The 27,894-nt window shown below is 40.4% G+C and overlaps 3 protein-coding genes and 1 long non-coding RNA gene across 9 annotated transcripts; 2 read left to right on the plus strand and 2 right to left on the minus strand.

The window, feature by feature from the left end:
- The first annotated feature begins 435 nt into the window (after window positions 1–435).
- On the plus strand, window positions 436–3,993 carry LOC110532816 (FK506-binding protein 5). Of its 4 annotated transcripts, none has more exons than XM_021616960.2 (6): window positions 436–512; window positions 696–920; window positions 1,058–3,140; window positions 3,296–3,368; window positions 3,468–3,563; window positions 3,648–3,993. In XM_021616960.2, exons 2-6 carry the CDS (start codon window positions 878–880, stop codon window positions 3,747–3,749), a joined length of 2,397 nt encoding a protein of 798 aa, XP_021472635.2. In that variant the 5' UTR covers window positions 436–512; window positions 696–877; the 3' UTR covers window positions 3,750–3,993. The 4 variants fall into 4 exon arrangements, with proteins under 4 accessions (XP_021472635.2, XP_021472634.2, XP_036844840.1 ...); XM_021616959.2 differs by having other exon boundaries at window positions 438–512; window positions 873–920; XM_036988945.1 differs by having other exon boundaries at window positions 487–512; window positions 700–920.
- A 4,117-nt stretch (window positions 3,994–8,110) lies between these two features.
- On the plus strand, window positions 8,111–12,544 carry LOC110532817 (emerin). The gene is made up of 6 exons (XM_021616963.2): window positions 8,111–8,403; window positions 8,642–8,743; window positions 8,943–8,977; window positions 9,150–9,232; window positions 9,345–9,401; window positions 11,851–12,544. Exons 1-6 carry the CDS (start codon window positions 8,322–8,324, stop codon window positions 12,071–12,073), a joined length of 582 nt encoding a protein of 193 aa, XP_021472638.1. The 5' UTR covers window positions 8,111–8,321; the 3' UTR covers window positions 12,074–12,544.
- A 1,862-nt stretch (window positions 12,545–14,406) lies between these two features.
- LOC118966116 lies at window positions 14,407–16,576 on the minus strand. The gene is made up of 2 exons (XR_005053374.1): window positions 16,471–16,576; window positions 14,407–16,362 (listed from the first exon to the last, which is right to left on the minus strand). It is a non-coding gene; the product is annotated as an uncharacterized LOC118966116 (long non-coding RNA).
- Window positions 16,577–17,379: 803 nt separating this feature from the next.
- On the minus strand, window positions 17,380–27,596 carry LOC110532818. 3 transcript variants are annotated; one of them, XM_036988946.1, is made up of 7 exons: window positions 26,941–27,596; window positions 26,033–26,326; window positions 20,317–20,625; window positions 19,815–19,931; window positions 19,347–19,544; window positions 18,598–18,765; window positions 17,380–18,318 (listed from the first exon to the last, which is right to left on the minus strand). In XM_036988946.1, the coding sequence occupies exons 1-7, from the start codon at window positions 26,987–26,989 to the stop codon at window positions 18,263–18,265; spliced, it is 1,191 nt and encodes a 396-aa protein (XP_036844841.1). In that variant the 5' UTR covers window positions 26,990–27,596; the 3' UTR covers window positions 17,380–18,262. The 3 variants fall into 3 exon arrangements, with proteins under 3 accessions (XP_036844841.1, XP_021472639.2, XP_021472640.2); XM_021616964.2 differs by having other exon boundaries at window positions 26,033–26,389; XM_021616965.2 differs by having other exon boundaries at window positions 19,337–19,544; window positions 26,033–26,389.
- Window positions 27,597–27,894: the final 298 nt, after the last annotated feature.

Raw genomic sequence — 27,894 nt, forward strand, 5'->3', positions numbered from 1 at the left:
ATTCTCAGTTAACAGTTCTGGTGGACATTCCTACAGTCAGCATGGCAATTGCACACTTCCTCAAAACTTGAGACATCTTTGACATTGTGTTGTGTGACAAAACTGCACATTTTTAGAGTGGCCTTTTATTGTCCCCAACACAAGGTGCACCTGTGTAATGATCATGCTGTCAGGTGCATAGATTATCTTGGTAAAGGAGAAATGCTCACTAACAGTGATGTAAACAAATTTGTGCACAAAATTTGAGAGAAATAAGCTTTTTGTGCGCATGGAACATTTCTGGGATGTTTTATTTAAGCTCACGAAACATCGGATCAACACTTTACATGTTGCGTTTATATTTTTGTTCAGTATAAATTAGGGCCTGCCCTATACAGACGATGCTTAATTTGATAGAGCCAGACACAGGCAGGGTGGAAGTGGTAGCCTACATCTCTGAGGGAGGGAGGGCTGGGTCTTGTGTTAGACATCAGAAAGTAAAACCACAGCACGGCTTATGTGCTAAATCTACGGTGAGTACATCAACATCTTCCTATGTGTGACTTTATTTATGAACAACCAAAGCCTTTAACAGACTTGGGTTTTGTGACATTTCAATTTGCATATTTTTGTAATTATTTTGTTGTTCTCTTTGTCCTGACTGTCACTACTTGTCGATGTGTTTTGATATATTTCTGCATCCCCTATTCTGACAGGAAGCTAGTTGAAGCAATAACAGACGAGAAACCTAACACACTTCCTGTCAGAAATCAGAAGAATTTTGTTGTAAAAGATGCTTTCAAATGTTGCCGAAACGTGTCTCTTGGTAAATTGACTAACTTAAAAGGCACAGAAATCTTATGACATATAGTTTGACTTTACCTATTACCTAGGGAAGATGGAACAGAACTTTGCTGATTTGTTAACGGATGCATTTTCAGGTAAGCATTATGCAGGTTGAAGCTAGAGCACTGCAACTTCACTGACGTTTAGTACAATAATTTCCTGAAAGTTACAAGAAATATATTATTGCTTGGGTTTTCTGTCATTATTTGCCATGTTGATGTTGTTGTTGCAGACACATCCCTCCCATCTTTCCCTGAAGGAGGGTTCGACTTTGAGCCTCTTGATTTTGACGAAGCCAAGACAGAAATGTCCTCTGGAAGATTACCAGTGCTGAGAGAGGAAGAGGAAGATGTGGATGAAGGACAGGAAGAGGAAGAGCCTGGTGGAGAAACTGGAACTGTACCTGACTCTATCTCAGTGAAGACATATGATGTGAGTTTGACTGAAGAGGATACACAACATATTGATGATGAGGAGAAGTGGGAGGAGGAGGAAGAGGAGGGCAAGGAGGAGGAAGAGGAGGGCAAGGAGGAGGAAGAGGGCAAGGAAGAGGAGGAGGAGGAGGAGGGCAAGGAGGAGGAAGAGGAGGGCAAGGAGGAGGAAGAGGAGGGCAAGGAAGAGGAGGAGGAAGATGAAGATGAAGAGGAGATCACCTCAGGAGAAGAAGAGGACACAGGAATAGAGAACATTGGCTCCCCAGGGGGTAGGTCTGTGGTTGTTCACTACGACGAAGAGAATATAGAAAATATCGTAACTACAGGACAACCTTTTGCCCAAGAGGATAGGGAAAACCCTAACATCAGAAACATAGAGCGAGGTGCTTATGAGAACAGTGATGTGAGTTGTTTTGAGGGTGTTACTGAAGACGTCACCATGGAGATCACAGCAGATATAAGTGAATGGATTGAAGAAGAGGAGAGACCGGCAGCTGAAGAAAACCAAGAGAAATCATCTGATTCAGACCTGGAGGTCCCGACAAGCTCTATCACTGAAAACCAGAGAGAAGAGGGAAAGAAAGGAGTGAACTTACTCTCCCCACATTTTCCCCAGGAGAATGAAGAGGAAGAAGAGCAAGATGAACCTGGAGCTCCAGAGATTGTTTCTGGTTGTCCTGATCCCGCAGCAACACAGAATCTGCAATCTATTATGGTCAATACCTTTGTGGAACACCCGCTTGAGGCGAAAATTAAGGACTTCCTAGGGGATGACCACCAAGAGGCGGGTGAAAGCTTTGCAGATTACCCCTCTGACTTCTTTCCAAGTGAATACGACAAGGATGGAGGGAAAGGGAGAGAGAGAAACAAAAATGGGAGCACACTGTCTAGTCCCTCTGAGGGTCATTTAAAGATAGACGAGAATGTCGACCCAGAGAGAGAGATAACCGAGCAGAAGGATAGCCATGTACAGGGAGAGGAAGATGAAAAGGTTGACGTGAGACCTGCTATCTCTCTGAGCGTAGAAGGCAAACAAGATTTTGCAGATTGTGCGATGTGTAATATCAATATTGACATTAGCATGAGCAAGATTATTGAAGACAATCTTGAAGCTGATAGCTCCAGTGATAGTTCCAGTGATAGCTCCACTGATAGCTCCAGTGATGGCTCCAGTGAGGATGAGAAGGATAATGAAGAACACCCAGCCCTGCCAAGATACCAGGGTCTTCCTCAGAGAGACTGCAGATCTGATGTTTTACCTCTACCTGACTGGGAGGGTGGAGAGGAGAACATCTCCAAGCAGAGTGTTGCCGACCTGCATCTTTCAGACACCATCTCTGATGTCCCCACTTTTACCCTTCACAGTGAGGCTGGACTCAGTACAGCAGACGTAACCAGGTGTGACAGGGGTAAGAGGAGTACAGGCAACATGTCATCATCTGACTCTGAGGATAATTTTCCGGGAGAATTTTGTACATTGGAGACTGAACTAAGAAAGGAGAAAGGGGAGACTTGGATTTGGGGTAAAGAGGAGTATCTTCGAGAAATCCCGCCGGAGCTAGAAGGAAAGTTGGAGAACCACCTTCACACCAATATAAACTGGGACACAGGGGAAAATAACGTGGACAGGAGTGGTTTCAATCTAGATTACCAGTACGAGGGGAGCGGAATCACAGTCGGAGAGGAACAATTTGCAGATGATGAAGAAGAGGAGGAGAGGAGTTGGAAACAAGAGAAAGTGAGAATCGAGGCATTCTACAAGTTTTATAATGACGAAGAGGAGAAGGAGGCCATGGAAACAGAAGGTGCTTTTTTAAGGAGGAAGCCTAGAGTTCAGTTCTGCATGGATCCCCTGCATCAAGTCATTGAATATACAGACAGGTAAGAGAAATTGCCTACATAAAATTACTCAAGACACCCGCCAACCAGGAAATGCTTATTTCTACTTGCACAAGACATGTAATTTGTACTGTCACTGTGGTAGATAGATAAGTGAAATAATTTCCTATATTACTGTCTGTCTACTGCGTTCTTAGCAGCAGTGACACGGATTTGGTCGACGGCGCATCTGACAGAGATGAGGACCTGGATTCTACAGCAAGGCTTGAAGTGAGAGCTCTCTCTCTCTCTCTCTCTCTCTCTCTCTCTCTCTCTCTCTCTCTCGCTTAGCCACCAGCAGCACATGACAATGCAGTGTGTCTATTTCAGGAGCAGCGTGAGCCTGAGACTCAGGAGAGTCAGAAGCCACAAGGAGAACTACAAGATCTCAGCAAAATACCTCGGACACACAGCAAGAGAGATTGGGTAAGTCTTTACCCCACAACTTTCTGTAAAAAAAAGGGCTTCATGAAATTGATGGGATTCCTCTGACACACTGTGTTTGTGTAGTGTCTGAGGGTGCTGAAGTTCCTGCTGAAGATGGCCCTTTTGACATTGATTGGACTTTTGACATTCTGGTGGACAACAGACCTAAAGGACTTGGACTGGTGATCTGGACCAAATACAGTGATTGCAAACGACTGTACTGTATTGTCAATATGCCTATGCCTGAAAATAATTTGATAATATAGTAGCAGCAGCTAAGTAGAAAATGCTTACTTGTAAGGAAAATACTCTCTCCTTATACTGTAGTTGCTGTCACTTTTATTTTCATAATGTCTTCATCTGTAACATGTCTTCATCTGTTTTCATGGATAATAAAAAGGGGTCTATTTATATTCCCATTTAACTTTAAGGTTCAGCATTTTATATATTGTTTTACATCACAGATACCAGAAAGCGTGGCTTTTCCACACAAATATAAGCCTTATTGTCTAAATTCTCTGGTACTATGTGACTCTTGCCAGAGCGTAAGATATACCTAAGAAGCTGCTGTCATGGGTGAATGATTTTTTAAAGAGGAACCTGAAACAACGTTGTAACAATCATATAAATAGAATGAATCAAACGGACATCCGCCATTCAAGTCTTTTTTTATTTTATTTTTTTATTATTAATTTCAAATCAATACATAAAGCACGAGGGAACACAAGCATACATAGATTACAAACAATAGACAATCGAGCTAGGGGGTACAATATCACATTACAATTACACAAGGACCTTAAGGGACATGCATATACTTACAATTCTAACAGCTTTTTTGTTAGTAGAGCATTTAACTGTCTTAAAATACAGTTCAATTTATTTTTGTAGGGTACGAAAATGTGGTTTTCTGTTTGTAAATTTACATTTGTGTATATGAAATTTGGCCAAAAGAATAATGAAATTAATTACATAAAAATGATTCCGCTTATTTCTATTGTATGTAAAGAATCCTAACAGTACATCTCTCCACAATAGTGTCAAATCTTCATAAATGTGTTCAATTATAAACCTACTGATGTCTTGCCACAGTTTTCTTACATGAATACAATGCCAAAAAAGATGCAACACTGTTTCTGGGTGGTCATTACAAAAGGAGCAATTTGAGTTGATGTTTTCCTTAAACTTCTTCATATAGTGGTTGGCAGGATAATATTTCTGAATAATTTTAAAGGAAACTTCCTTAATTTTGTGAACAAGTAGGTAGGTATGTGTGTGGCAACATCCAAACTTTTTTCCAACAGATATTATCAATAAATCCATTCCAATAAGGCATGACATAAGGTACAACATAGATACAACATCCTGCTGAAACAAGGATCGTATCGCTCTGTTGTTGAATGGATCAAAAGAGAAACAAATCTTTCCTACTGATGGGTCAACAGGGTCAATAGAAGGTAGGCTCTGAGGGTCAGGTCTTTCCTACTGATGAGTCAACAGGGTCAATAGAAGGTAGGCTCTGAGGGTCAGGTCTTTCCTACTGATGAGTCAACAGGGTCAATAGAAGGTAGGCTCTGAGGGTCAGGTCTTTCCTACTGATGAGTCAACAGGGTTAATGGAAGGTAGGCTCTGAGGGTCAGGTCTTTCCTACTGATGAGTCAACAGGGTCAATAGAAGGTAGGCTCTGAGGGTCAGGTCTTTTCTACTGATGAGTCAACAGGGTCAACAGAAGGTAGGCTCTGAGGGTCAGGTCTTTCCTACTGATGAGTCAACAGGGTCAATATAAGGTAGGCTCTGAGGGTCAGGTCTTTCCTACTGATGAGTCAACAGGGTCAATAGAAGGTAGGCTCTGAGGGTCAGGTCTTTCCTACTGATGAGTCAACAGGGTCAACAGAAGGTAGGCTCTGAGGGTCAGGTCTTTCCTACTGATGAGTCAACAGGGTCAATAGAAGGTAGGCTCTGAGGGTCAGGTCTTTCCTACTGATGAGTCAACAGGGTCAATAGAAGGTAGGCTCTGAGGGTCAGGTCTTTCCTACTGATGAGTCAACAGGGTCAATAGAAGGTAGGCTCTGAGGGTCAGGTCTTTCCTACTGATGAGTCAACAGGGTCAACAGAAGGTAGGCTCTGAGGGTCAGGTCTTTCCTACTGATGAGTCAACAGGGTCAATAGAAGGTAGGCTCTGAGGGTCAGGTCTTTCCTACTGATGAGTCAACAGGGTCAATAGAAGGTAGGCTCTGAGGGTCAGGTCTTTCCTACTGATGGGTCAACAGGGTCAATAGAAGGTAGGCTCTGAGGGTCAGGTCTTTCCTACTGATGAGTCAACAGGGTCAATAGAAGGTAGGCTCTGAGGGTCAGGTCTTTCCTACTGATGAGTCAACAGGGTCAATAGAAGGTAGGCTCTGAGGGTCAGGTCTTTCCTACTGATGAGTCAACAGGGTCAACAGAAGGTAGGCTCTGAGGGTCAGGTCTTTCCTACTGATGAGTCAACAGGGTCAACAGAAGGTAGGCTCTGAGGGTCAGGTCTTTCCTACTGATGAGTCAACAGGGTCAACAGAAGGTAGGCTCTGAGGGTCAGGTCTTTCCTACTGATGAGTCAACAGGGTCAACAGAAGGTAGGCTCTGAGGGTCAGGTCTTTCCTACTGATGAGTCAACAGGGTCAACAGAAGGTAGGCTCTGAGGGTCAGGTCTTTCCTACTGATGAGTCAACAGGGTCAACAGAAGGTAGGCTCTGAGGGTCAGGTCTTTCCTACTGATGAGTCAACAGGGTCAACAGAAGGTAGGCTCTGAGGGTCAGGTCTTTCCTACTGATGAGTCAACAGGGTCAACAGAAGGTAGGCTCTGAGGGTCAGGTCTTTCCTACTGATGAGTCAACAGGGTCAACAGAAGGTAGGCTCTGAGGGTCAGGTCTTTCCTACTGATGAGTCAACAGGGTCAATAGAAGGTAGGCTCTGAGGGTCAGGTCTTGACACGTTCCTGAATAACATAGCAACACCTGAGGGAATGGCATCTAAAACAATTGCAAAATCTTTAGGTGTTACAGGGACCTTGTAAAGTGATAAGAATTCCTTATAACTGAGTAAAAGACCCTCTGCATTTACCCGTTGGCTCACCAATAGGATATTATTTCGGAACCAATATTCTAAAAACAGAGAGGTATTTTTATACAATATATTTTTATACAATATATATATATATATATATATATATATATATATTCCATATATAATATCTGTGTGGAGAAAAATTGTGTTTATAAATTAAGGACCATGACAAGAAAACCTGCCGATGAAAAGCAGAAAGTTTCACTGGAACTTTGTCAATATTATAATTGCAAAACAACATGAAGTTAAGGCCACCAAAAGTAGAGAAGACATGATGAGGAATAAAATTCCAGATAGAAGTGGGTCTTCTTAGGAGTTGTTTTATCCAATTGATCTTAAAATTATTATTTAAAGTAGTAAAATCCAGAAAATTCAGTCCTCCATTCTCATAAGTGTTCATTACAACAGTTTTCCTAATGTAATGGGTACGGTTTCTCCAAAGAAAGTTGAAAAGCATCTGGTCTATCTCCTTGCTTATTTTACGGTCAAGATATAAAGATAGCGCACCATATGTTAGTCTAGAGATACCTTCAGCCTTGGTTATTAGGACTCTACCTTTTAAAGATAGGTCCCTCTGTAGCCATTGATTTAGTTTCTTCTGGGTTTTTTTAATAATAGGGTTAAAATTTAGTAAGCCTCTAGACTTCTGATCCTTTGTAATGGTTATGCCTAAATATGTAAGTTCTTCTTTTACTGGAATACCATAATATGAAGGTGTCACACAATCTTTGACAGCCATGAGTTCACATTTCTTAATGTTAAGATATAGACCAGACGCTTTGGAAAGTCCGCCATTCAAGTCAATGACGGTATAATGATCGGACTGGTGGTCATTGGGAGTGTACCCACCCATAGGAGCAAAGCAGGAAGTGCACCCATCAATATAAATCAAATTAATTTTATTTGTCACATGCTTTGTAAACAACAGGTGTAGACTAACAGTGAAATGCTTACTTATGCTGTGGATTTGTTGATCCAACTCAATTGACATTACAATACGTACATTCTATTGCACGAGCCACATCAGGTAATATAATGTAAATGAACAACTCTACATTACCATGGAAATTATCGCATCACAATAACAGGCAGCCATTGCGAGTGTACCAGTCAAACTGCCAGGGTAGTACCAAAGACAGTACAGTATGAAGAGGGGCCAAAACTGCTTATCCAAATAGATTTTTTCTATTTCTTTAAAAAAAAATCAAAATACAGATCAACAATTTACATTCTTATTTTATCCAAATATAAATCCCCGATGACACTTGTAGCCGATGTTAGCTAGCTAATCTCATGCGTTAGAAACACGTCGTCGGGTCTAACGGTCGTCTCGCACCGAATTGCGCATGTGCCAACCGTCAATTCAAACGCACTCCTTCGATTAAAATCTCGTTTGACGAAAATGAAAAACTGTTTGTTTCCATTTTCATAAGCGTTCCCTGGAAGTCTCGCGATGTTACCCCTCTGGGTTTTTAGAAACTTTGTGGTTAGAGGGTCCAAGTCCGTTCTATTCATAATATTTCTATGGTAGCAATGTGTGGAAGTGGGTGGTGCCAGAACATTGTTGATTTTTGCAAATTAAACTGTAGTTAATGTAGCCAGTCAACACGAGTAATTTTCCGTTGCAATCAAAGAGCAAAATATATAGGCGACAGTATGGCCACACTGAGAAGTAAGTCTGACCAAGAAATCAGGGAACTGTTGGACGAGTATGGAATTAAGCACGGGCCTATCGTTGGTAAGTCATGCTTTCATTTTTTTACGTTAACGATAAGCTTACCCAGCCCATAGCTGAATAATGTTTTAGCTAGCTACTATAGCTAATAATTCCTAGCCTACTGAGTAGGCCTGCCTAATAGACTAACGTTATGTTTATGACCAGACAGTCTCAAATGTATTGATGATATTATAATAGTCATGTAGCAATGGTTTTATTGCATTACTGAGCCACGTCTAACATTTCTGCATTTTTGAAGACACTACAAGACCCCTGTATGAGAAGAAGCTAAAAGAGGCCATGGCCAAAGACAAGAAAGTCACAAAACCATCCTCAGACAAAACCTTCTACAGAGAAGAGCGTAAGTTATACATGCATGATAACACAATGCTACATTATGCATACATATACTATCTTTAGACTGAAATAAGTGGAAATCAGGAATTATATTTTTTGTCGTTTAGCAGAGGCTTTTATCCAGTGACTTACAGGAGCAATGAGGGTTAAGTGCCTTGCTCAAGGGCACAGAGACAGTTGTTCTTTTTCTTTCTTAATTTCAGAGGAAGAAGTCACTTACGTTACCTATCGGACACCAGTAAGTTTCCAACCTTGGGTTGATTCATTAGTTCACAGTTGCTTCTACATTGTAAATATTAATTTGTTCTTAATTAACTGACTTGCCTAGTTAAATGAAAAATAAACACATTTTATAGCTGGAAAATCAAACAGTCTTACCATCAATATTATTCTGTTTCTCATATTTGCAGGTTATAAGCGAAGGACCTTCAGGAGATGGAAAACCCTACATGAGGTCAAGACCAGAGTACAGTGAGATGGACTTTGTGGATGAGTACGTTTGTTTACAGATTTTTTTGTTATCCAGTGTTTTTTTTTATTTATGGTTAGTTGATTTTAAAGTGGACCAATAAAAACGAATCCCCTTGTTTCTCTCTCCTTTGTAGAAAACTCTATTCGAGATCAAGACCAGAGTACAGCAGCGGAAGACAATACGTTGATGAGTGAGTCTCTTGTTTTGAAAGAGTTCAAATTGTTTATGTATAATAATGTTTTCATAGCTTGGTCCCAGATCTGTTTTTTTTTTTAATGCTGTCTTGCCAAGTCCTATGGTCGTTGTCATGCCGACAAGAACCATATGAGTTGGCAATACTTGACAAACAGATACTGAAACTATGCTAATGTTCAGGGATGTGATTCCTACTTTTCTGACATTTATCACCCATTCATATTCCGTGCCTTCAGAAGGTATTCATACCCCTCGACTTATTCCACATTGTTGAATTCAGCCGGAATTCAAAATGGATTAAATATTCGTTTTTTTTCCCCTCACCCATCTACACACAATACCCCATAATGACAAAGTGTAAACACGTTTTGAGCCATTTTTGCAACTGTATTAAATTAAAATACAGAAATCTAATTTACATAAGTATTTCACACCCCTGAGTCAATACATGTTAGAATCACCTGTGGCAGCGATTACAGCTGTGAGTCTTTCTGGGTAAGTCTTAAGCTCTTTGCACACCTTGATTGTACAATGTTTTCCCATTATTCTTTTCAAAATTCTTTAAGCTCAAATTAGTTGTTGATCATTGCTAGGCAACCATTTAAATCTTGCCATAGATTTTAAGAAGATTTAAGTCAAAACTGTAACTTGGCCACTCAGGAATATTCACTTTCTTCTTGGTAAACAACTCCAGTGTAGATTTAGCCTTGTTTCAGGTTGTCTTGCTAAAAGGTGAATTAGTCTCCCAGTGGATAGCAAACTGAAACTGAAACCAGGTTTTCCTCTAGTTTTGCCTGTACTTAGCTCCATTCAGTAAACATTTTTATAAAACTGTTTTAAACTCCCCCGTCCTTAACGATTACAACCATACCTATAATATGATGCAGCCACCACTGTGCTTGAAAATATGGAGAATGGTACTCAATGTGTTATGGAAAGTTTTCTATTTTGTACAGGCTTCCTTCTTTTCACAGTGAATTAGGTTAGTATTGTTGCTCTATCCTCAGTTTTCTCCTATCACAGCCATTAAACTCTGTTTTAAAGTCACCATTGGTCTAATGGTTAAATCCCTTTGCGGTTTCCTTCCTCTCCGGCAACTGAGTTAGGAAGGACGCCTGTATCTTTGTAGTGACTGGGTGTATTGATACACCACCTGAAGTATAATAAATAACTTCACCATGCTCAAAGGGGATATTCAATGTCTTTTTTTATTTATACCCATCTACCAATAGGTGTCCTTCTCTGTGAGGCATTGGAAAACCTCCCTGGTCTTTGTGGTTGAATCTGTGTTTTGAAATTCACTTCTCGACTGAGGGACCTTACAATTATCTGTATGTGTGGGGTACAGAGATGAGGTAGTCATTCAAAAATCATGTTTCAGCACTTACTGCACATAGTAAGTCCATGCAGCTTATGTGACTTGTTAAGCACATTTTTACTCCTGAACAGATTTAGGCTTGAATACTTATTGACTGAAGATATTTAAGCTTTTCCTTTATTATTTGTAAAAAAATATATATAAAAAAAACATTCCACCCTCACATGTGGTATTGTGTGTAGGCCAGTGACACATCTCAATGGAATCCATTTTAAATCCAGGCAAAGTCAAAGGGTGTGAATACTTTCTAGAAGGCACTGTATATACACTGAGCAAAACATTAAGAACACTCTTTCCATGACAGCATTCACCTAGTCAGTCTATCATCCTTTATTGATGTCCCCTGTTAAATCCACTTCAATCAGTGTAGATGAAGGGGAGGAGACGGGTTAAAGAAGGATTTTTAAGCTTTTGAGATTAAATGAGACATGGATTGTGTATCATTCAGAGGGTGAATGGTCAAGACAAAAGATTAAAGTGCCCTTGAACGGGTTTTGGTAGTAGGTGCCAAATGCACCGGTTTATCAGGACTGCAACGTTGTGGTTGTTTTTCCACACTCAACAGTTTCCTGTGTGTATCAAGAATGGTCCACCACCCAAAGGACATCCAGCCAACTTGACACAACTGTGGGGATGCATTGCAGTCAACCACAGGAGGTTGTTGGCACCTTAATCGGGGAGGACGGGCTCGCGGTAATGGCTGGAGCAGAATAAGTGGAATGATATCAAATACATGGTTTCCATGCGTTTGATGCCAGTGGCGCCGTTCCAGCCATTGTTATGAGCCGTCCTCCTCTCAGCAGCCTCCACTGCAGTCAACATGGACCAGCATCCTGGTGGAAAGCTTTTGACACCTTGTGTAGTCCATGTCCCTGACGAATTGAGGCTGTTCTGAAGGGAGGGGTACAACCTAATATTAGGAAGTTGTTCATAATGTTTGGTATACTCTGTGTATATGGAAACTGACCTATCCCCTAGCTAAGAGCCTGCTTTTCTATGTTCTGATCGCATACCTGAATATAGTCATGTGAGACTAACCCCCCCCCCCCCCCCCCCCTGTTTTCAGGCCCCATGTCTACAACACACCATCATACTCATCCTACTCCAAACCGACGCCTGTGGTGAAGTCTGGAGGTGTCGTGGTAAAGGAGGAAAAAACAGAGAGTTCTGGGAGACTGGTCCCTCTCTGGATCCAGTTTCTGGTCTTCCTGATCGTAGCCGGGTTCCTCTACTTCATATTTATCAACATGGAGTCCGTAGAGAGTAGCCCCTTTAACAGAATCCAATGATCACATTTTTACAAAATATGGGATAAGTTCATTAGGCAGAACATTTTAAAAGAAAACAGTCCAAAATGGAAGTAAAACATTTTTTTTAACTCGTCCAATAATAAAATCACAAATTTTCTGTTGGACATTTTTAAAACGTTTTGCTACGGTGTGAATGAATACATCCCAGTGTTCATATTTTAACAGATGAATTATGGAAATCCCATGCCTGTCATTCTTTGCTCTTGAGGTTTATATAAAAAGGTGACCAACATTGGATTCTGCCAAAGGAAAGCCAGAACATTTCCTCCCGTCCAGACTTGTATTTAAGTTACTAGATGATGTATAGTATTCTGTTATCATACAACTATGTTACCAAAATAGGGTGCTTCTACTATGGGTAATAGTACTGTGAGAAAGTGTCATCACTATCTTCATCATCTCCCAAAAAATGTAATGTCCACAGCTCATAGTAAATACATCTACCACATATATATGTATATGTTAGTATCATATCAGAACTACACTATATACACAAAAGTATGTGGTCACCCCTTCAAATTGTTGGATTATGCTATTTGTTGCTGATGGGTATAAAATTGAGCACACCGCCATGCAATCTCCAAAGACAAACAGTAGAATGGCCACTTTCAACATCAGTTCCTCAAATGTTTGCCCTGCTAGTGCTGCCCCAGTTAACTATAAGTGCTGTTATTGTGAAGTGGAAACGTCTAGGAGCAACAACGGCTCAGCCACAAAGTGTTAGGCTACACAAGCTCACAGAACGGGACCTGAGTGCTGAAGCGCCTAGAGTGTAAAAATCATCTGTCCTCGGTTGCAACACTCATAACTGAGTTCCAAACTGCCTCTGGAAGCAACGTCAGCACAAGAACTGTTCGTCAGGATCTTCATGAATTGGTTTCCATGGCCGAGCAGTCACACACAAGTATAATGCTCACGGCCATTGGACTGAAGCAGTGGAAATCAGTTCTCTGAAGTGATGAATCACACTTCACCATCTGGGTTTGGCGGATGCCAGATCGCTACCTGCCCCAATGCATAGTGCCAACTGTAAAGTTTGGTGGAGGAGGAATAATTGTCAGGGGCTGTTTTTCATGGTTCTAGTCCCCTTAATTACGGTGAAGGGAAATCTTAACGCTACAGCATACAATGATATTCTAGACCATTCTGTGTTTCCAACTTTGTGGCAACAGTTTGGGGAAGGCCCTTACTTGTTTCAACATGACAATGCCCCTGTGCACCAAGCGAGGTCCATACAGAAATGGTTTGTCGACATCGGTGTGGAAGAACTTGACTGGCCTACACAGAGCCCTGACCTCAACCTCATCGAACACCTTTGGGATGATGCCGACTGCGAGCAAGGCCTAATCGCCCAACCTCACTAATCCTTGTGGCTGAATGGAAGCAAGTCCCTGCAGCAATGTTCCAACATCTAGTGGAAAGCCTTCCCAGAAGAGTGGAGGCTGTTATAGCAGCAAAGGGAGAACCAACTCCATATTAATATCCATGATATTGGAAAGAGATGTTCGACAAACAGGTGTCCACATACTTTTGGTCATGTAGTGTATTATGATTTGGTAATGGCTATTTGTGTAAATGTCCTGACACAATGTGCTATCTAGTTGTATAGTCTGGCTTAGTCAGCCATACGCAGTATCCTCGTATTCTCTCTGCATCCTGGGGGGGGGGGGGGGGGGGGGGGTATACTACACATCAGCAACAATGACTCTTGCCTAACTATTGTGAAAAACTGTATTTATTTGGAAGATAAGCTTGAAATGGGCATGGTCTAATTGAATCAAAAACACAAGTTAAGCTTTCTTCTTGAACATGAAAATCAATTGTTATTTTTGGTTGTTTTAAATGACATTAAAGTTCTAAATTCCAATGTTCTAAATGGCATTAAAGTTCTAAATTCCAATGTTCTAAATGGCATTAAAGTTCTAAATTCCAAGGTTCTAAATGGCATTAAAGTTGAAAATGAAGTGCCTTAGCATTTTGACCTGTTAATGGTTCCATTCACACTATTATACAAATGCAATTGCTGTGACAGGTGTATTGTCATTCAAATGTTCAGTGTGAGAGGTGGTTCTGTTAATGGTCTTATGGTGACCGTCACGAGTACATGTTTCTACACCTGCAGTATCATTTGTAAATACTCACTTTGACGTTACCATACACTTGTCTGTTTTTTTATCAGAGATCCCTTTGGTCACACAAGAATGTTTATTGAGCACAGGCTGCATCCCATATGGCACCCTATTCCCTATATAGTGCACTACTTTTGTAGTGGGAATAAATAGGATGCAGTCTACAAGTAAATACTTTTCAGCGAGACAGTAACTGTTCACATATTTTCTATCCAGCCATTTTGAGTCATTCTCCCAACTCTCCCAACTTTAAAATAAATGTTTCTGTATCAAACAGAATTTCTGTCATTTCTTTCTTTAAAATGATTGAATACAGGTTAGTAGAGAATAAAATGTGATCACAGATAATAAATATTTTTTATTTATTCCCAGCAACATACGGTGAACAGAACTTAGTGATAGTGGCGAATGTGGTAACCGAGTGAAATATAAAACCCTGACACCCATAGATTCTAGATACTAAAGGGCAAACTTTGACTACTAGAGATGGACATCAGCTAGTCAGTCTCTAGTGGAGATGGACATCAGCTAGTCAGTCTACTAGAGATGGACATCAGCTAGTCAGTATCTAGTGGAGATGGACATCAGCTAGTCAGTCTCTAGTGGAGATGGACATCAGCTAGTCAGTCTAGTGGAGATGGACATCAGATAGTCAGTCTCTACAGGAGATGGACATCAACAAGTCAGTCTCTAGTGGAGATGGACATCAGCTAGTCAGTCTCTACGGGAGATGGACATAAATTAGTCAGTCTCTAGTGGAGATGGACATCAGCTAGTCAGTCTCTAGTGGAGATGGACATCAGCTAGTCAGTCTCTACGGGAGATGGACATAAATTAGTCTTGCAAATTCTAACTTCCAGATCGATCCGATCCTGGGCTTCCGAGGCTACATCATAACTACCAGCAAGATGGTCCCAGCTCTGTTTGTGATACCCCTCCTAACTATGGTCGCTCGGGTCACCTCTACTGAAACATAACTACACATTTATCTCACTAATCATGGACTGTTATCTGTGAAAACAACAATTCATGATCCTTGATGTAGCCTCGTGTTAATTTACAATCTTGTAAAATAAAAAAAAATGGATTCCACTAATAAATAGTGTAAATACACAACATATTAACAAGAGACCTGAAGAAAACAAATTGATTTCACAGTCAAAGCTTTGCCTGAATACCAGTATCATCAAAAACGGCTAGCCTGGTCCCAGATCTGTTTATGCCATGTTGCCCACTCCTGTGGTCATTGTCTTACCAACAGTGGCAAAAGAGGACAAACTGATCGGGGACCAGGCTATCAAACTACTCCACCAATCAGGAGTGGTTGCTGCCAAGACTGAAAGCATCCATCCACATGCTTACAAACCGAAACAGTTCGGAATGTTGTGTTTATATTATGACAATTGTGACGTTTTTGAATGTTGTTCGGTGATCGTCGGTGATTGATCAATAGCAGAGATTATTCAGTAAAGTCTGTTGTCATTCAACGAGACACGACGTTTGCGGTTCCAATTCAGAAAAGAGACCCTCGCTTTATGCCCTTGGGGGAATCCCCGTCACCATCTTGGTGGGCGGTTCAAATGATTAGCAAGGGAAGTTTGCAACGTCAGCCTCTCATTTTTAGACGAGTGTTTGTAATCTATGTATGCTTGTGTTCCCTCATGTGCTTTATGTATTGATTTGTTGTTAATAAAAAATCTAATTTAAATTAAAAACATTTAAAAAAAAGCTTGTGTACAATTATGTTCACTTCGGGGCCTGAAACTCCCCATAATTCAATTCGCGGCGATTGTACATCCACTAAGAAAAGTATGCCAAAAATTAAAACAACATATGGAGTCAACATACACGTGTAAGTAAAAACGAATGTTAAATAAGTCAGAAATTGTGCTACTAATGCACATGAAGGCATAAACATGTCTCATAAAAGTAATGTTTTTGTTTGGTTAGCTTTTGGAAAATGTATAAATAAAACATTTTCCTTCTTCGGAAGTTCCAACTAGGCAGGCTAATGTTATTTAGCTAATACATTTTCTAGCTATCATATAGTAGGCGTATATTAATACTTATATATGTAATGTAAGTAGACATGCAATCATAATTGGCTGAAAACATAATCATAACGGGATGAACGAGGGACTGACCCTCAGCCTACCTTCTATTGACCCTGTTGACTCATCAGTAGGAAAGACCTGACCCTCAGAGCCTACCTTCTGTTGACCCTGTTGACTCATCAGTAGGAAAGACCTGACCCTCAGAGCCTACCTTCTGTTGACCCTGTTGACTCATCAGTAGGAAAGATTTGTTTCTCTTTTGGTCCATTCAACAACAGAGCGATACGATCCTTGTTTCAGCAGGATGTTGTACCTTATGTCATGCCTTATTGGAATGGATTTATTGATAATATCTGTTGGAAAAAAGTTTGGATGTTGCCACACACATACCTACTTGTTAACAAAATTAAGGAAGTTTCCTTTAAAATTATTCATAAATATTATCCTGCCAACCACTATATAAAGAAGTTTAAGGAAAACATCAACTCAAATTGCTCCTTTTGTAATGACCACACAGAAACAGTTGCGCATCTTTTTTGGCATTGTATGTATGCATGTAAGAAAACTGTGGCAAGACATCAGTAGGTTTATAATTGAACACATTTATGAAGATTTGACACTATTGTGGAGAGATGTACTGTTTGGATTCTTGACCTATGATAGAAATAAGCATAATCATTTTTATGTAATTAATTTCATTATTCTTTTGGCCAAATTTCATATACACAAATGTAAATTTACAAACAGAAAACCACATTTTCGTACCCTACAAAAATAAATTTAACTGTATTTTAAGACAGTTAAATGCTCTACTAACAAAAAAGCTGTTAGAATTGTAAGTATATGCATGTCCCTTAAGGTCCTTGTGTAATTGTAATGTGATATTGTACCCCCTAGCTCGATTGTCTATTGTTTGTAATCTATGTATGCTTGTGTTCCCTCGTGTGCTTTATGTATTGTTCTGAAATTAATAAAAATAAAAAATAAACTCGTTAAAAAAAAAAAAAAGGGATAAACGAGGGACGAATTTCCGGGCAAGGGCGGTCTATTTAAAAATCATTCCTTCCTCCCTCGCCCTCCCAAGTTTTTTAAATTTTTTAACATTTTTATTAAGTTATCCAAGTGGATACTCGTCTTTTGTCATGACACGTCATCCACTTTTCGGTCTTCAAACCGACATGTTGTCATGCACATTATTTTCATTGCGAAATACTGCACCAAACATCTTAGTTAGATGTAAAAAAAAATACGCGACTAAAGTCTCTTGAGAAAAAACGTCAAAAATGCAGATTTCTTTAGTTACTGTATCTTAGATTAATTCAGACTATTGTGAGGAAATGTATACTGGCTACGGCGCCTCAAACTGGACAAACAGTACTACTGCCTCTTGTTTTTCAAGCGAAGGTATTTTAAGGGAGTACGCGACCACACTCGTTCGGTTGCCTAGCCGAACTGAAGTATGCTGACGCCTTAAAGTGAATCAATCTTCAATCCAACAAGTGTCCGCTGTTCTCTTGTTGACGTCAATAGTGAAAAAGTTTAACTGACCGTCAGTCTTATTCAACCATCATTTAACAATTAAAATCATTGCCATTGGAACTTAGTGCTCAGTCGAATTCATGTCTAGTCTCGTCAGTTGTACCTGATTTTTTGTCATGAGACCAGGCCTAGAAAAGCCAAAGTGTCCCATAGGGTCATTGTAGTCATTGTCCTTTTATAGTTAGTTGATTGTAGTGTTCATTACAGTGTGCCTGGTATGATGGCTTAACATATCTACCTACAAGTGTTGTTGTCATGTTCTAATGCAGGATTCTACCAGGTTCCAGTAGATGTCGTGTGTATGGCTCCTACGTAGAGCTTTGGTACTTGTCTTGTGTCACTATCTCTGTCTGTGACCCATCCCTGAGGAAGGTTGTCAAGCTCAGGAATGTCTGCATTGTGAGTTCCATCTTGATGGTTCTCTCACAAACACATGGTCCTTCTCTTTATCCAATAGATCTGCCCAGCTCATCATCCAAGGCAACGTATGTGTTGTCCACACCTGTTGGTCAAATCAGACATGTAAATAGATGTGTCAGTCTGTTTGTTAGTGGTTATACAGGATGATTCTTCTAAATTAACTTGACCGTGGTAAGCAAAGATAGCCAAGAATCCAAACTGATAAGCCCAGTGTCACTATCTGTTAGTTTAAGTCAAATTATTTTCAAAGAGGAAAATATGGAATTGGGTTTACTTTCTGATTTGACTGGAATTGAAATGGAACTGACCCCAACCTGGATTCCAGGATAAAAGCTAGGAGTGAGACGATACAAGGACTCACAGGTTCTGGTCTCTAGCTCTAGCGCCAAGGGGTTCTCCCGTTGCTTGCAGAGCTTGACTCTGGCAACGATGATGATGATGATGACGACGACGACGACGAGAGCTACGAGGAAGGCCAGAGCAGAAGCTAGCCAGCTGATCACCATAGGGCTCAACACTGGTTCTGGGTCTGATGAGGGTGGATGCAACACAGATGGACAGACAATATGAGAAGTGAAAAATGTTTTATATTACGGTCAATAACTTCCAGGTCTTAGGGTGGGTGGACACAAACAAACACGAATATACACTACGTGACCAAAAGTATGTGGACACCTGCACGTCGAACATCTTTTTAAAAAAAAATTATGGGCATTAATGTGTACTTGGTACCCTTCCCCAGATCCGTGTCTAGACACAATCCTGTCTCGGAGCTCTACAGACAATTCTTTCGACCTCTTGGCTTGTTTTTTTTTACTCTGACATGCACCGTCAACTGTGGGAGCTTAAAAAGACAGGTGTGTGCCTTTCCAAATCGTGTCCAATCAATTGAATTTACAACAGGTGGAAGCATCTCAAGGATGATCAATGGAAACAAACAACTTCTGATGTACAACAACATTTTGAAATTGCATATTTTCTATTCTACTATTCTATTTCTATTCTACTATTCTATTTCTATTCTACTATTCTATTTCTATTCTACTATTTTGGGGGAAGTTGATCCGAGGGCTTCATCCCTGCCGTAGATGCTGACTGACCTGCCCTCACCTCTGATGGAGACAGGAAGCGGTTGGCTCTCCCGGGACACGAAGATTCTCCCGCCCAGCTGGACCATATAGAGGCAGTAATAGTAGCCCTCGTTGGAGAGCTGTGCGTTCGAGAAGCTGAAGGTGACAGCGGGAGTGAGGGCGGGCAGCGACTGACGTACCGTGTCGTTGGAGCGGATCAGACGCAGCTGGAAGGAACCTCAATAAGGAAATAAAACAATTGTGTTATCCTGGATAGTTTTTGTAAATGTAGCTATGTACTGCTTGTTCTTGCCTATATGGGACGGTTTTCCTGAGACAACTTAGCACTAGACTAAAAAGCTTTCTTATTGGAGAATCTCCATTGAAATTGCTATTTAGTCCAAGCCTAGGCTTAATGTCAAAATAAACCAGACCAATTAGTATTATTATTTTTAAAAAATATGGTAAAATAAATCAAATCAATTAATGTATCAATCAATTAAGCTACCTCCAGGATACTGCTTCTCAGTGAAGCAGGTGATGTTGAAGCTGTGGCCTTTGATGACAGAGCCTGTGGGAGCCTCGGTGGACGTGTTGTACCAGTGCAGAGGGGTGAGCAGCTCCACTGACGAGATGGGAGGGAGACAGGGGGTTGTGGATCAATTTGACCCGTCATTGAGTTTCAGGACAGATCAAAATGACAAAAAACAAAGTCACTCTTTTTCTTCTTTGTTAGTGGAAAAGATGTCAGGATCTCATGACAAAACCAAAATTATAAAAGATAAGTTCAGTAGGGAGAACAGAGTGAAACGAGGCTGTACTACCTGTCCTGAACTCGTCCAATATTATTTTTATTTTTTTAAAGTTGTCCCTTTTTATGTGTCAAAAACATTTCTCTACATTGTGCCCTAATGAACTTTAAAGCATACTATAGTAAATCCCTTTTTCCTCTTCCATTGGAGCAAATCCCTTCCATCTTCCTCTAACTGAACAGGCCCTAGATGACTCACCCACAGTGATGTTGATAGAGTTGCTGGGTGGAGAGCTGAGCATGGAGGAGGAGGGAGGGATACCCTTGATCCTGTACAGACAGCTATAGCTGCCCTGTTGAGTCTTCTGGTTTGACAGAGTAAACTCCACCCTGGACTGGGCAAAGGTCACCCGCTGAGTCATCAACGGGTTGGCTATGCCCCTCTTATACAGGTCGAAGTAATTCAGGTGGTGGCCCGGTAGCACAGTACAGCTGAAGCGAACCGCCTCCCCGGGAGAGAAGACGGTGTGAGGGGAGAGCAGGGACAGGGTGGGCATCAACAGTGTACCTGTCAGGGAGACAGAAAAAGTATTCAGAAAGTATTCATAACCCTTGACTTATTCCACATTTTGTTATGTTACAGCCTGAATTCAAAATGGATTAAATGTATCCTTTTTTCTCACCAATCTACACACAATACCCCATAATTAAAAATGTTTTTAGAAAATGTTGCCTATTTATTGACAATGAAATACTGAAATCTCATTTACATGAGATTTTCACACCCCTGAGTCAATACATGTTAGAATCACCTTTGGCAGAGATTACAGCTGTGAGGTCTTTCTGGGTAACTCGAAGAACATTCTACAACTGGATTGTGCAACATTCGCCCGAAAATTATTCAATCTCTGTCAAATTGGTTGTTGATCATTGCTAGACAACCATTTTCACGTCTTGCCATAGATTTAAAAACTCTACAGGAGTGGTGGGTCCCCCACTGGACGGTTGAGCTAATATAGGCTAATGTGATTAGCATGAGGTTGTAAGTAATAAGAACATTTCCCAGGACATAGACATATCTGATATTGGCAGAAAGCTTAAATTGTTGTTAATCCAACTGCACTGTCCAATTTACAGTAGCTATTACAGTGAAAGAATACCATGCTATTGTTTGAGGAGAGTGCACAATTATGAACTTGAAAAGTTATTACTAAACCAATTAGGTACATTTGGGCAGACTTGATACAACATTTTGAACAGAAATGTAATGGTTAATTGGATCAGTCTAAAACGGTGTGCATACACTGCTGCCATCTAGTGGCCAAACTCTAAATTGCACCTGGGCTGGAATAATACATTATGGCCTTTCAAAGATGGTACAAAAAAAATACAAAACATGGTTGTTTTTTTCTTTGTATCATCTTTTACCAGATCTAATGTGTTATATTCTCCTACATTAATTTCACATTTCCACAAACTTCAAAGTGTTTCCTTTCAAATGGTATCAGTAATATGCGTATCCTTGCTTCAGGTCCTAAGCTACAGGCAGTTAGATTTGCGTGCCATTTTAGGTGAAAATGTAAAAAAAAAGGGGGGGTGGATCCTTAAGAGGTAGATTTAAGTCAAAACTGTAACTCGGCCACTCAGGAGTATTCACTGTCTTCTTGGTGAGCAACAGCAGTGTAGATTAGGCCTTATGTTTTTAGGTTATTGTCCTGATGAAAGGTGAATTCATTTCCCGGTGTCTGGTGGAAAGCAGACTGAACCAGGTTTTCCTCTAGGATTCTGCTTGTGCTTAGCTCCATTCCGTTTCTTTTTTAAAAAAATTTTATCTTGAAACTCCCCAGTACTTAACAAATACAAGCATACCCATAACATGGTGCAGCTACCACTATGCTTAAAAATATGGAGAGTGGTACTCAGTAATGTGTTGTGTTTGCCCCAAATGTAACATTTTGTATTCAGGACAAAACATTTATTGCTTTGCCACATTTTTTGCAGTATTACTTCAGTCCCTTGTTTCAAACGGGATGCATTTAAAAAAAATGTTTTTTAAATTCTATACACAGGATTCCTTTTTAATTCTGTCAATTGAGTAGTATTGTGGAGTAACTACAATGTTGTTGATCCATCCTCAGTTTCCTCCTATCAAAGCCATTAAACTCTGTAACTATTTTAAAATTCACCACTGGCCTCATGGTGAAATCCTTGTGCGGTTTCCTTCCTCTCAGGCATCTGAGTTACGCCTGTATCTTTGTAGTGACTGGGTATGTTAATACACCATCCAAAGTGTAATTAAATAACTTCAACATGCTCTAAGGGATCTTCTTTGCGAGATTTTGGAAACCTCCCCCCTCCTGGTCTTTGTGGTTGAATCTGTGTTTCACTGAATGAATGACGTCAATTGATGAATGGGTGAAAACCAGATAGAAACTGAAAATTGTGCACATGACTTCACAAATATATTTGAACGAACTGAATAATGATGATTGAGTTTAGAACAACAGTGTAAGAATTGCTCTTCCTCTGTCCCATGTGCACAAAGGCTCACACCTGGACAAATACACTATTTTTTTTTTGTTACTTTGTCAGAAGAAGCTGTAACTGGACTGTAGAATATGACTAACTATTACTGTTGTTACACTATAATGTTTTTAAAAGATAAAATTAATGTAACATTTTAGTTTTCATTAAATTCTTACTGTAAAATGTGTGTGTTGACTGAATATACGCGATTGGTGTCTGCTAAATGAATGAGTCGATGACGCAGCCATATATCCTCGGTTACTAAGCACAGATAGATACAACTCAAAACATGCTATTCTGTTCTTTTGAAATACATCGTCTTAGTATCATGTTTTTTTTATGACCTTCCTAAATGAAAGCCTCATATGGAGGCAGACAATGTGGTCTTGAATAGAGTGAGGGGTGCAGTGAAATACATATAAAGAGTCGTCTGGTCTCTTTGAAGCGAGAGGAATTCAACAAGAGCCCCAAGTATTCTTTCACAATAGCTGGCCTTATGTTATCTGCAGTTTTGCGCTGGGAACTGTCCCACTCCATGATAGACGAGCAACCACTCTTCGTTTATGTAAATACGCTGTATCCTTTTTTTTTTTTTTTTTTTAAATCGTCAGTCCACGTGAAGTGTAATTGCGCCATTACTCAAGATCTCAACTACCCGCCAGCTGATTCTTTTTGTCCCGATGCAGGACTATAGTGCGAGAGGAGAGAGACTCTCAGACAGAAACATTCACAGTTCCATTAATTTACAAAGGGATAGGTGTGAAAAATCCCCCAATTTGTGCCAGGAATGGGTTTATCCTGCTGATGAATGAATGAATTATTATGTTATGTTACCGAACAGATGACAACAACAGAAAGAAGCATCTTGTAGCATCTTGATTTACAGCATTTCCCTCACTCTGAGAACAACATTTTTTGCAAAAGTAGCCCAATTAGCTGGAGGGATGGGGCAGTTTCTAACTTTCTAACTAAGTTTCTAACTTCTGCCTGTCAAACCCATACAGCGCTGTGAAACCACTAAAATAATCCTAAATAAAATATCAACAAGAGAATGTAGAATGGAACAAGTCACATTTTAATTGAAATAACCAGATGTAATTGAAACGACCAAATGTCGGCCTTTAACCATCCAAATATTTCATACGATATTCTGCCCATGTTGGGATTTGGCTTGCTTGATCTTCTCCCCTTTCGCTTCCCATTGACCAAAAATGAAATATATAATTCCATTTTAATCATGAAGTGTACTCACAATTAGAAGTCGACCGATTATGATTTTAACGCCGATACCGATTATTGGAAGACTAAAAAAAAGACGATACCGATTAATCGGCCGATTTTTATTTATTTATTTAATTTGCAATAATGACAATTACAACAATACTGAATGAACACTTATTTTAACTTAATATAATACATCAATAATCAATTTAGCCTCAAATAAATAATGAAACATGTTCAATTTGGTTTAAATAATGCAAAAACAAAGTGTTGGAGATGAAAGTAAAAGTGCAATATGTGCCATGTAAAAAAGCTAACATTTAAGTTCCTTGCTCAGAACATGAGAACATATGAAAGCTGGTGGTTCCTTTTAACACGAGTCTTCAATATTCCCAGGTAAGAAGTTTTAGGTTGTAGTTATTATAGGAATTATAGGACTATATCTCTCCATACCATTTGTATTTCATATACCTTGGACTATTGGATGTCCTTATAGGCACTTTAGTATTGCCAGTGTAACAGTATAGCTTCCGTCCCGCTCCTCGCCCCCACCTGGGCTCGAACCAGGAACACATCGACAACAGCCACCCTCGAAGCATCGTTACCCATCGCTCCACAAAAGCCGCGGCCCTTGCAGAGCAAAGGGGAACAACGACTTCAAGGTCTCAGAGCGAGTGACGTCACCGATTGAAATGCTTTTAGCCCGCACCACCGCTAACTAGCTAGCCATTTCACATGAAAGTGCTGTTTGAATGAATGCTTACGAGCTTGCTGCTGCCTACCACCGCTCAGTCAGACTGCTCTATCACATATCAAATCATAGACTTAATTATAACATAATAACACACAGAAATACGAGCCTTAGGTCATTAATACGGTCGAATCCGGAAACTATCATTTAGAAAACAAAACGTTTATTCTTTCAGTGAAATACGGAACCGTTCCGTATTTTATCGAACGGGTGGCATCCATCAGTCTAAATATTCCTGTTACATTGCACAACCTTCAATGTTATGTCATAATTACGTAAAATTCTGGCAAATTAGTTCTCAACGAGCCAGGCGGCCCAAACTGTTGCATATACCCTGACTCTGCGTGCAATGAACGCAATAGAAGTGACACAATTCCCCTAGTTTAATATTGCCTGCTAACCTGGATTTCTTTTAACTAAATATGCAGGTTTAAAAATATATACTTCTGTGTATTAATTTTAAGAAAGGCATTGATGTTTATGGTTAGGTACACAGTGGTGCAACGACAGTGCTTTTTTCGGGAATGCGCTTGTTAAATCACCTGTTTGGCGAAGTAGGCTGTTATTCAATGATAAATTAACAGGCACCGCATCGATTATATGCGACGCAGGACAAGCTAGTTAAACTAGTAATATCATCAACCATGTGTAGTTAACTAGTGATTATGTTAAGATTGATTGTTTTTTATAAGATAAGTTTAATGCTAGCTAGCACCTTACCTTGGCTCCTTGCTGCACTCGCATAACAGGTAGTCAGCCTGCCACGCAGTCTCCTCGTGGAGTACAATGTAATCGGCCATGATCGGTGTCCAAAAATGACGATTACCGACTGTTACGAAAATTCGAAATCGGCCCTAATTAAATCGGCCATTCCGATTAATCGGTCGACCTCTCCTCACAATTGCATGGCATGGTGGTGATCTCTGCTCAGCTTCAAAAGCCCTTACTAATAAATGGAGTAGAAGTGCTCAAAGATGCCCTCTGGTGGTTTGAACGAGGATTAACGGCCAGCACTGTAACGCATACCGCACACTACACCATACCGCACACTACACCATACCGCACACTACACCATACCGCACACTACACCATACCGCACACTACACCATACCGCACACTACACCATACCGCACACTACACCATACCGCACACTACACCATACCGCACACTACACCATACCGCACACTACACCATACCGCACAATACACCATACCGCACAATACACCATGGTATGATGCAACATTTAATTGAGGAAGCACTGTACAAACACTTCACACGCATATTATCAACTCTTAAAACATGACTATTGTTAATATGTATTACTTAATTTACATTTCAACGTGGAAATGTTTTCTGTCCCATAACAACAAAAAACTATTTTAGGTGTCTTTACCTCCTGAAGCATGGCTTCCCCAGATCTGTTTAAACAATTTCAACTGATCTGGTACCAGGCTATACTCCTGGGACTCAGTCTCACCTGAACATTTCACCCCAGCGTCATTATCATGGGTGCAGGTGGGGTTCCCGTTGACGACCCTGGGACATTGCGTCAGGCTCGTCTCTTGGCCCGAACAGTTGACGTGCCTCAGCCAGATCTCTCCGGTGCCCCTTCCAAACGCAGCTCCACGGACGGCTTTATCAGCCAGCCCACAGTCCAGCTCCTTGCACAACACGTCAGCATCTGTCAGGTCCCAGCCTTTGTCACACACTGTCCCCCACTGATTCCCCTGGAGCAGCTCCACGCGCCCCGCACAGTCACTGTCCCCACGGACTAGACGGATGGACGAAAAGCCATCTGCAGCTGGAATTATTCTGAGTGACACACCGTCTGCACCTACCCCATCCCAAGTAACAAGAGCACAGCCTGTATAACAAGAGCACAGCCTGTACAACAAGAGCACAGCCTGTACAACAAGAGCACAGCCTGTACAACAAGAGCACAGCCTGTACAACAAGAGCACAGCCTGTACAACAAGAGCACAGCCTGTACAACAAGAGCACAGCCTGTACAACAAGAGCACAGCCTGTACAACAAGAGCACAGCATGTACAACAAGAGCACAGCATGTACAACAAGAGCACAGCCTGTACAACAAGAGCACAGCATGTACAACAAGAGCACAGCATGTACAACAAGAGCACAGCCTTTATGGGAACAGCAACAGAAAGAGTGAGGAAAACTGTACATTTGATCTACAATCTTGACAATACTTCAGCAAAAGTAGTCATATCGATGTTAACTGCTACAGTATCAGTACTCAAGGTTGTCTCTGATACTTAACTCATCACACAAGCATATTGAAATACTTAAACTAGCTCATTCTAAAATTAACAAATTATACCACACAGAAAATGTTTTTTAAAAAAATATCGAATGATCACTGACCTACTAGTGTTGCAAGGACAAGTAGAATATTCAGCATCTTTGTCATCATTTAATTTGACCGCAAGGCGAGAAATGATTCTGCTGAAGTTGAGCTTGATGCGGTTTTCGGGGGGGGGGAACGGTCTACTCAAACTGCACCCAAATGTGGAGTGGAGACCTTCAACTTGAGACCACTATAGTTGACTAACTAGTCAAATTACCGTAATACTATCTGAAGGATTTCGGTGTGTTAGCCTGTAGTACAGCTGACTACAACATACCTACTCGCTGTCAGGCATCTAGCTAAATTTATTCAGTCACCGACACTGTTTGATCATGCCTGGTTAGTTTAGCTGGCTAACTTCAGGTCCGTCCCGGTCCTTCCTTTCACATTTCATAACGTATATCAAACATATACAACATATCAAACCGAGAAAACTACTCCCATGTCGTAACTATTAATATTCTTTAACTACAAAACCTTGTTTTAAAGAACGCGAAATTTCTATAGTTAAAAACATAAATTATTCAATATGTAGATACAGTATTATTGGTCATCGATATATAATCAAGCCAAGCTATCAGGGAATCTTTTCGAAAGATTTGTTTGAATTAAACAAATAATAATTTTTAAAAAATATTTCTTTTCGGAAAAAACTAGCAAGACACATATCCGCCTGGCGTTGCATTTACGTAATTACGTAGGGAATTATACCAGTGTTTTGGGAACTACATTACCGTGAGCAACTATAGTGGAATCGGAGGTTCGCCTTCAAAATAAATGGCCGCCAATGAAAAATAATAGTGGAATCATGCCACAATTAGAGTAAATAATGGTGAACGAGTTTGGAATGTTGTTACATATATTCAACAAAACAAAATAATAAGTTAATTTTTTACAAGAAAAATCTGTGCAAATCGCACTGTGGATGTATTTGGATTCAGAATTGCGTTGGGGACTTATATGCCTAGCCC

Source organism: Oncorhynchus mykiss, chromosome 9, assembly GCF_013265735.2.
Source record: "Oncorhynchus mykiss isolate Arlee chromosome 9, USDA_OmykA_1.1, whole genome shotgun sequence".
NCBI classification, from domain to species: domain Eukaryota; kingdom Metazoa; phylum Chordata; class Actinopteri; order Salmoniformes; family Salmonidae; genus Oncorhynchus; species Oncorhynchus mykiss.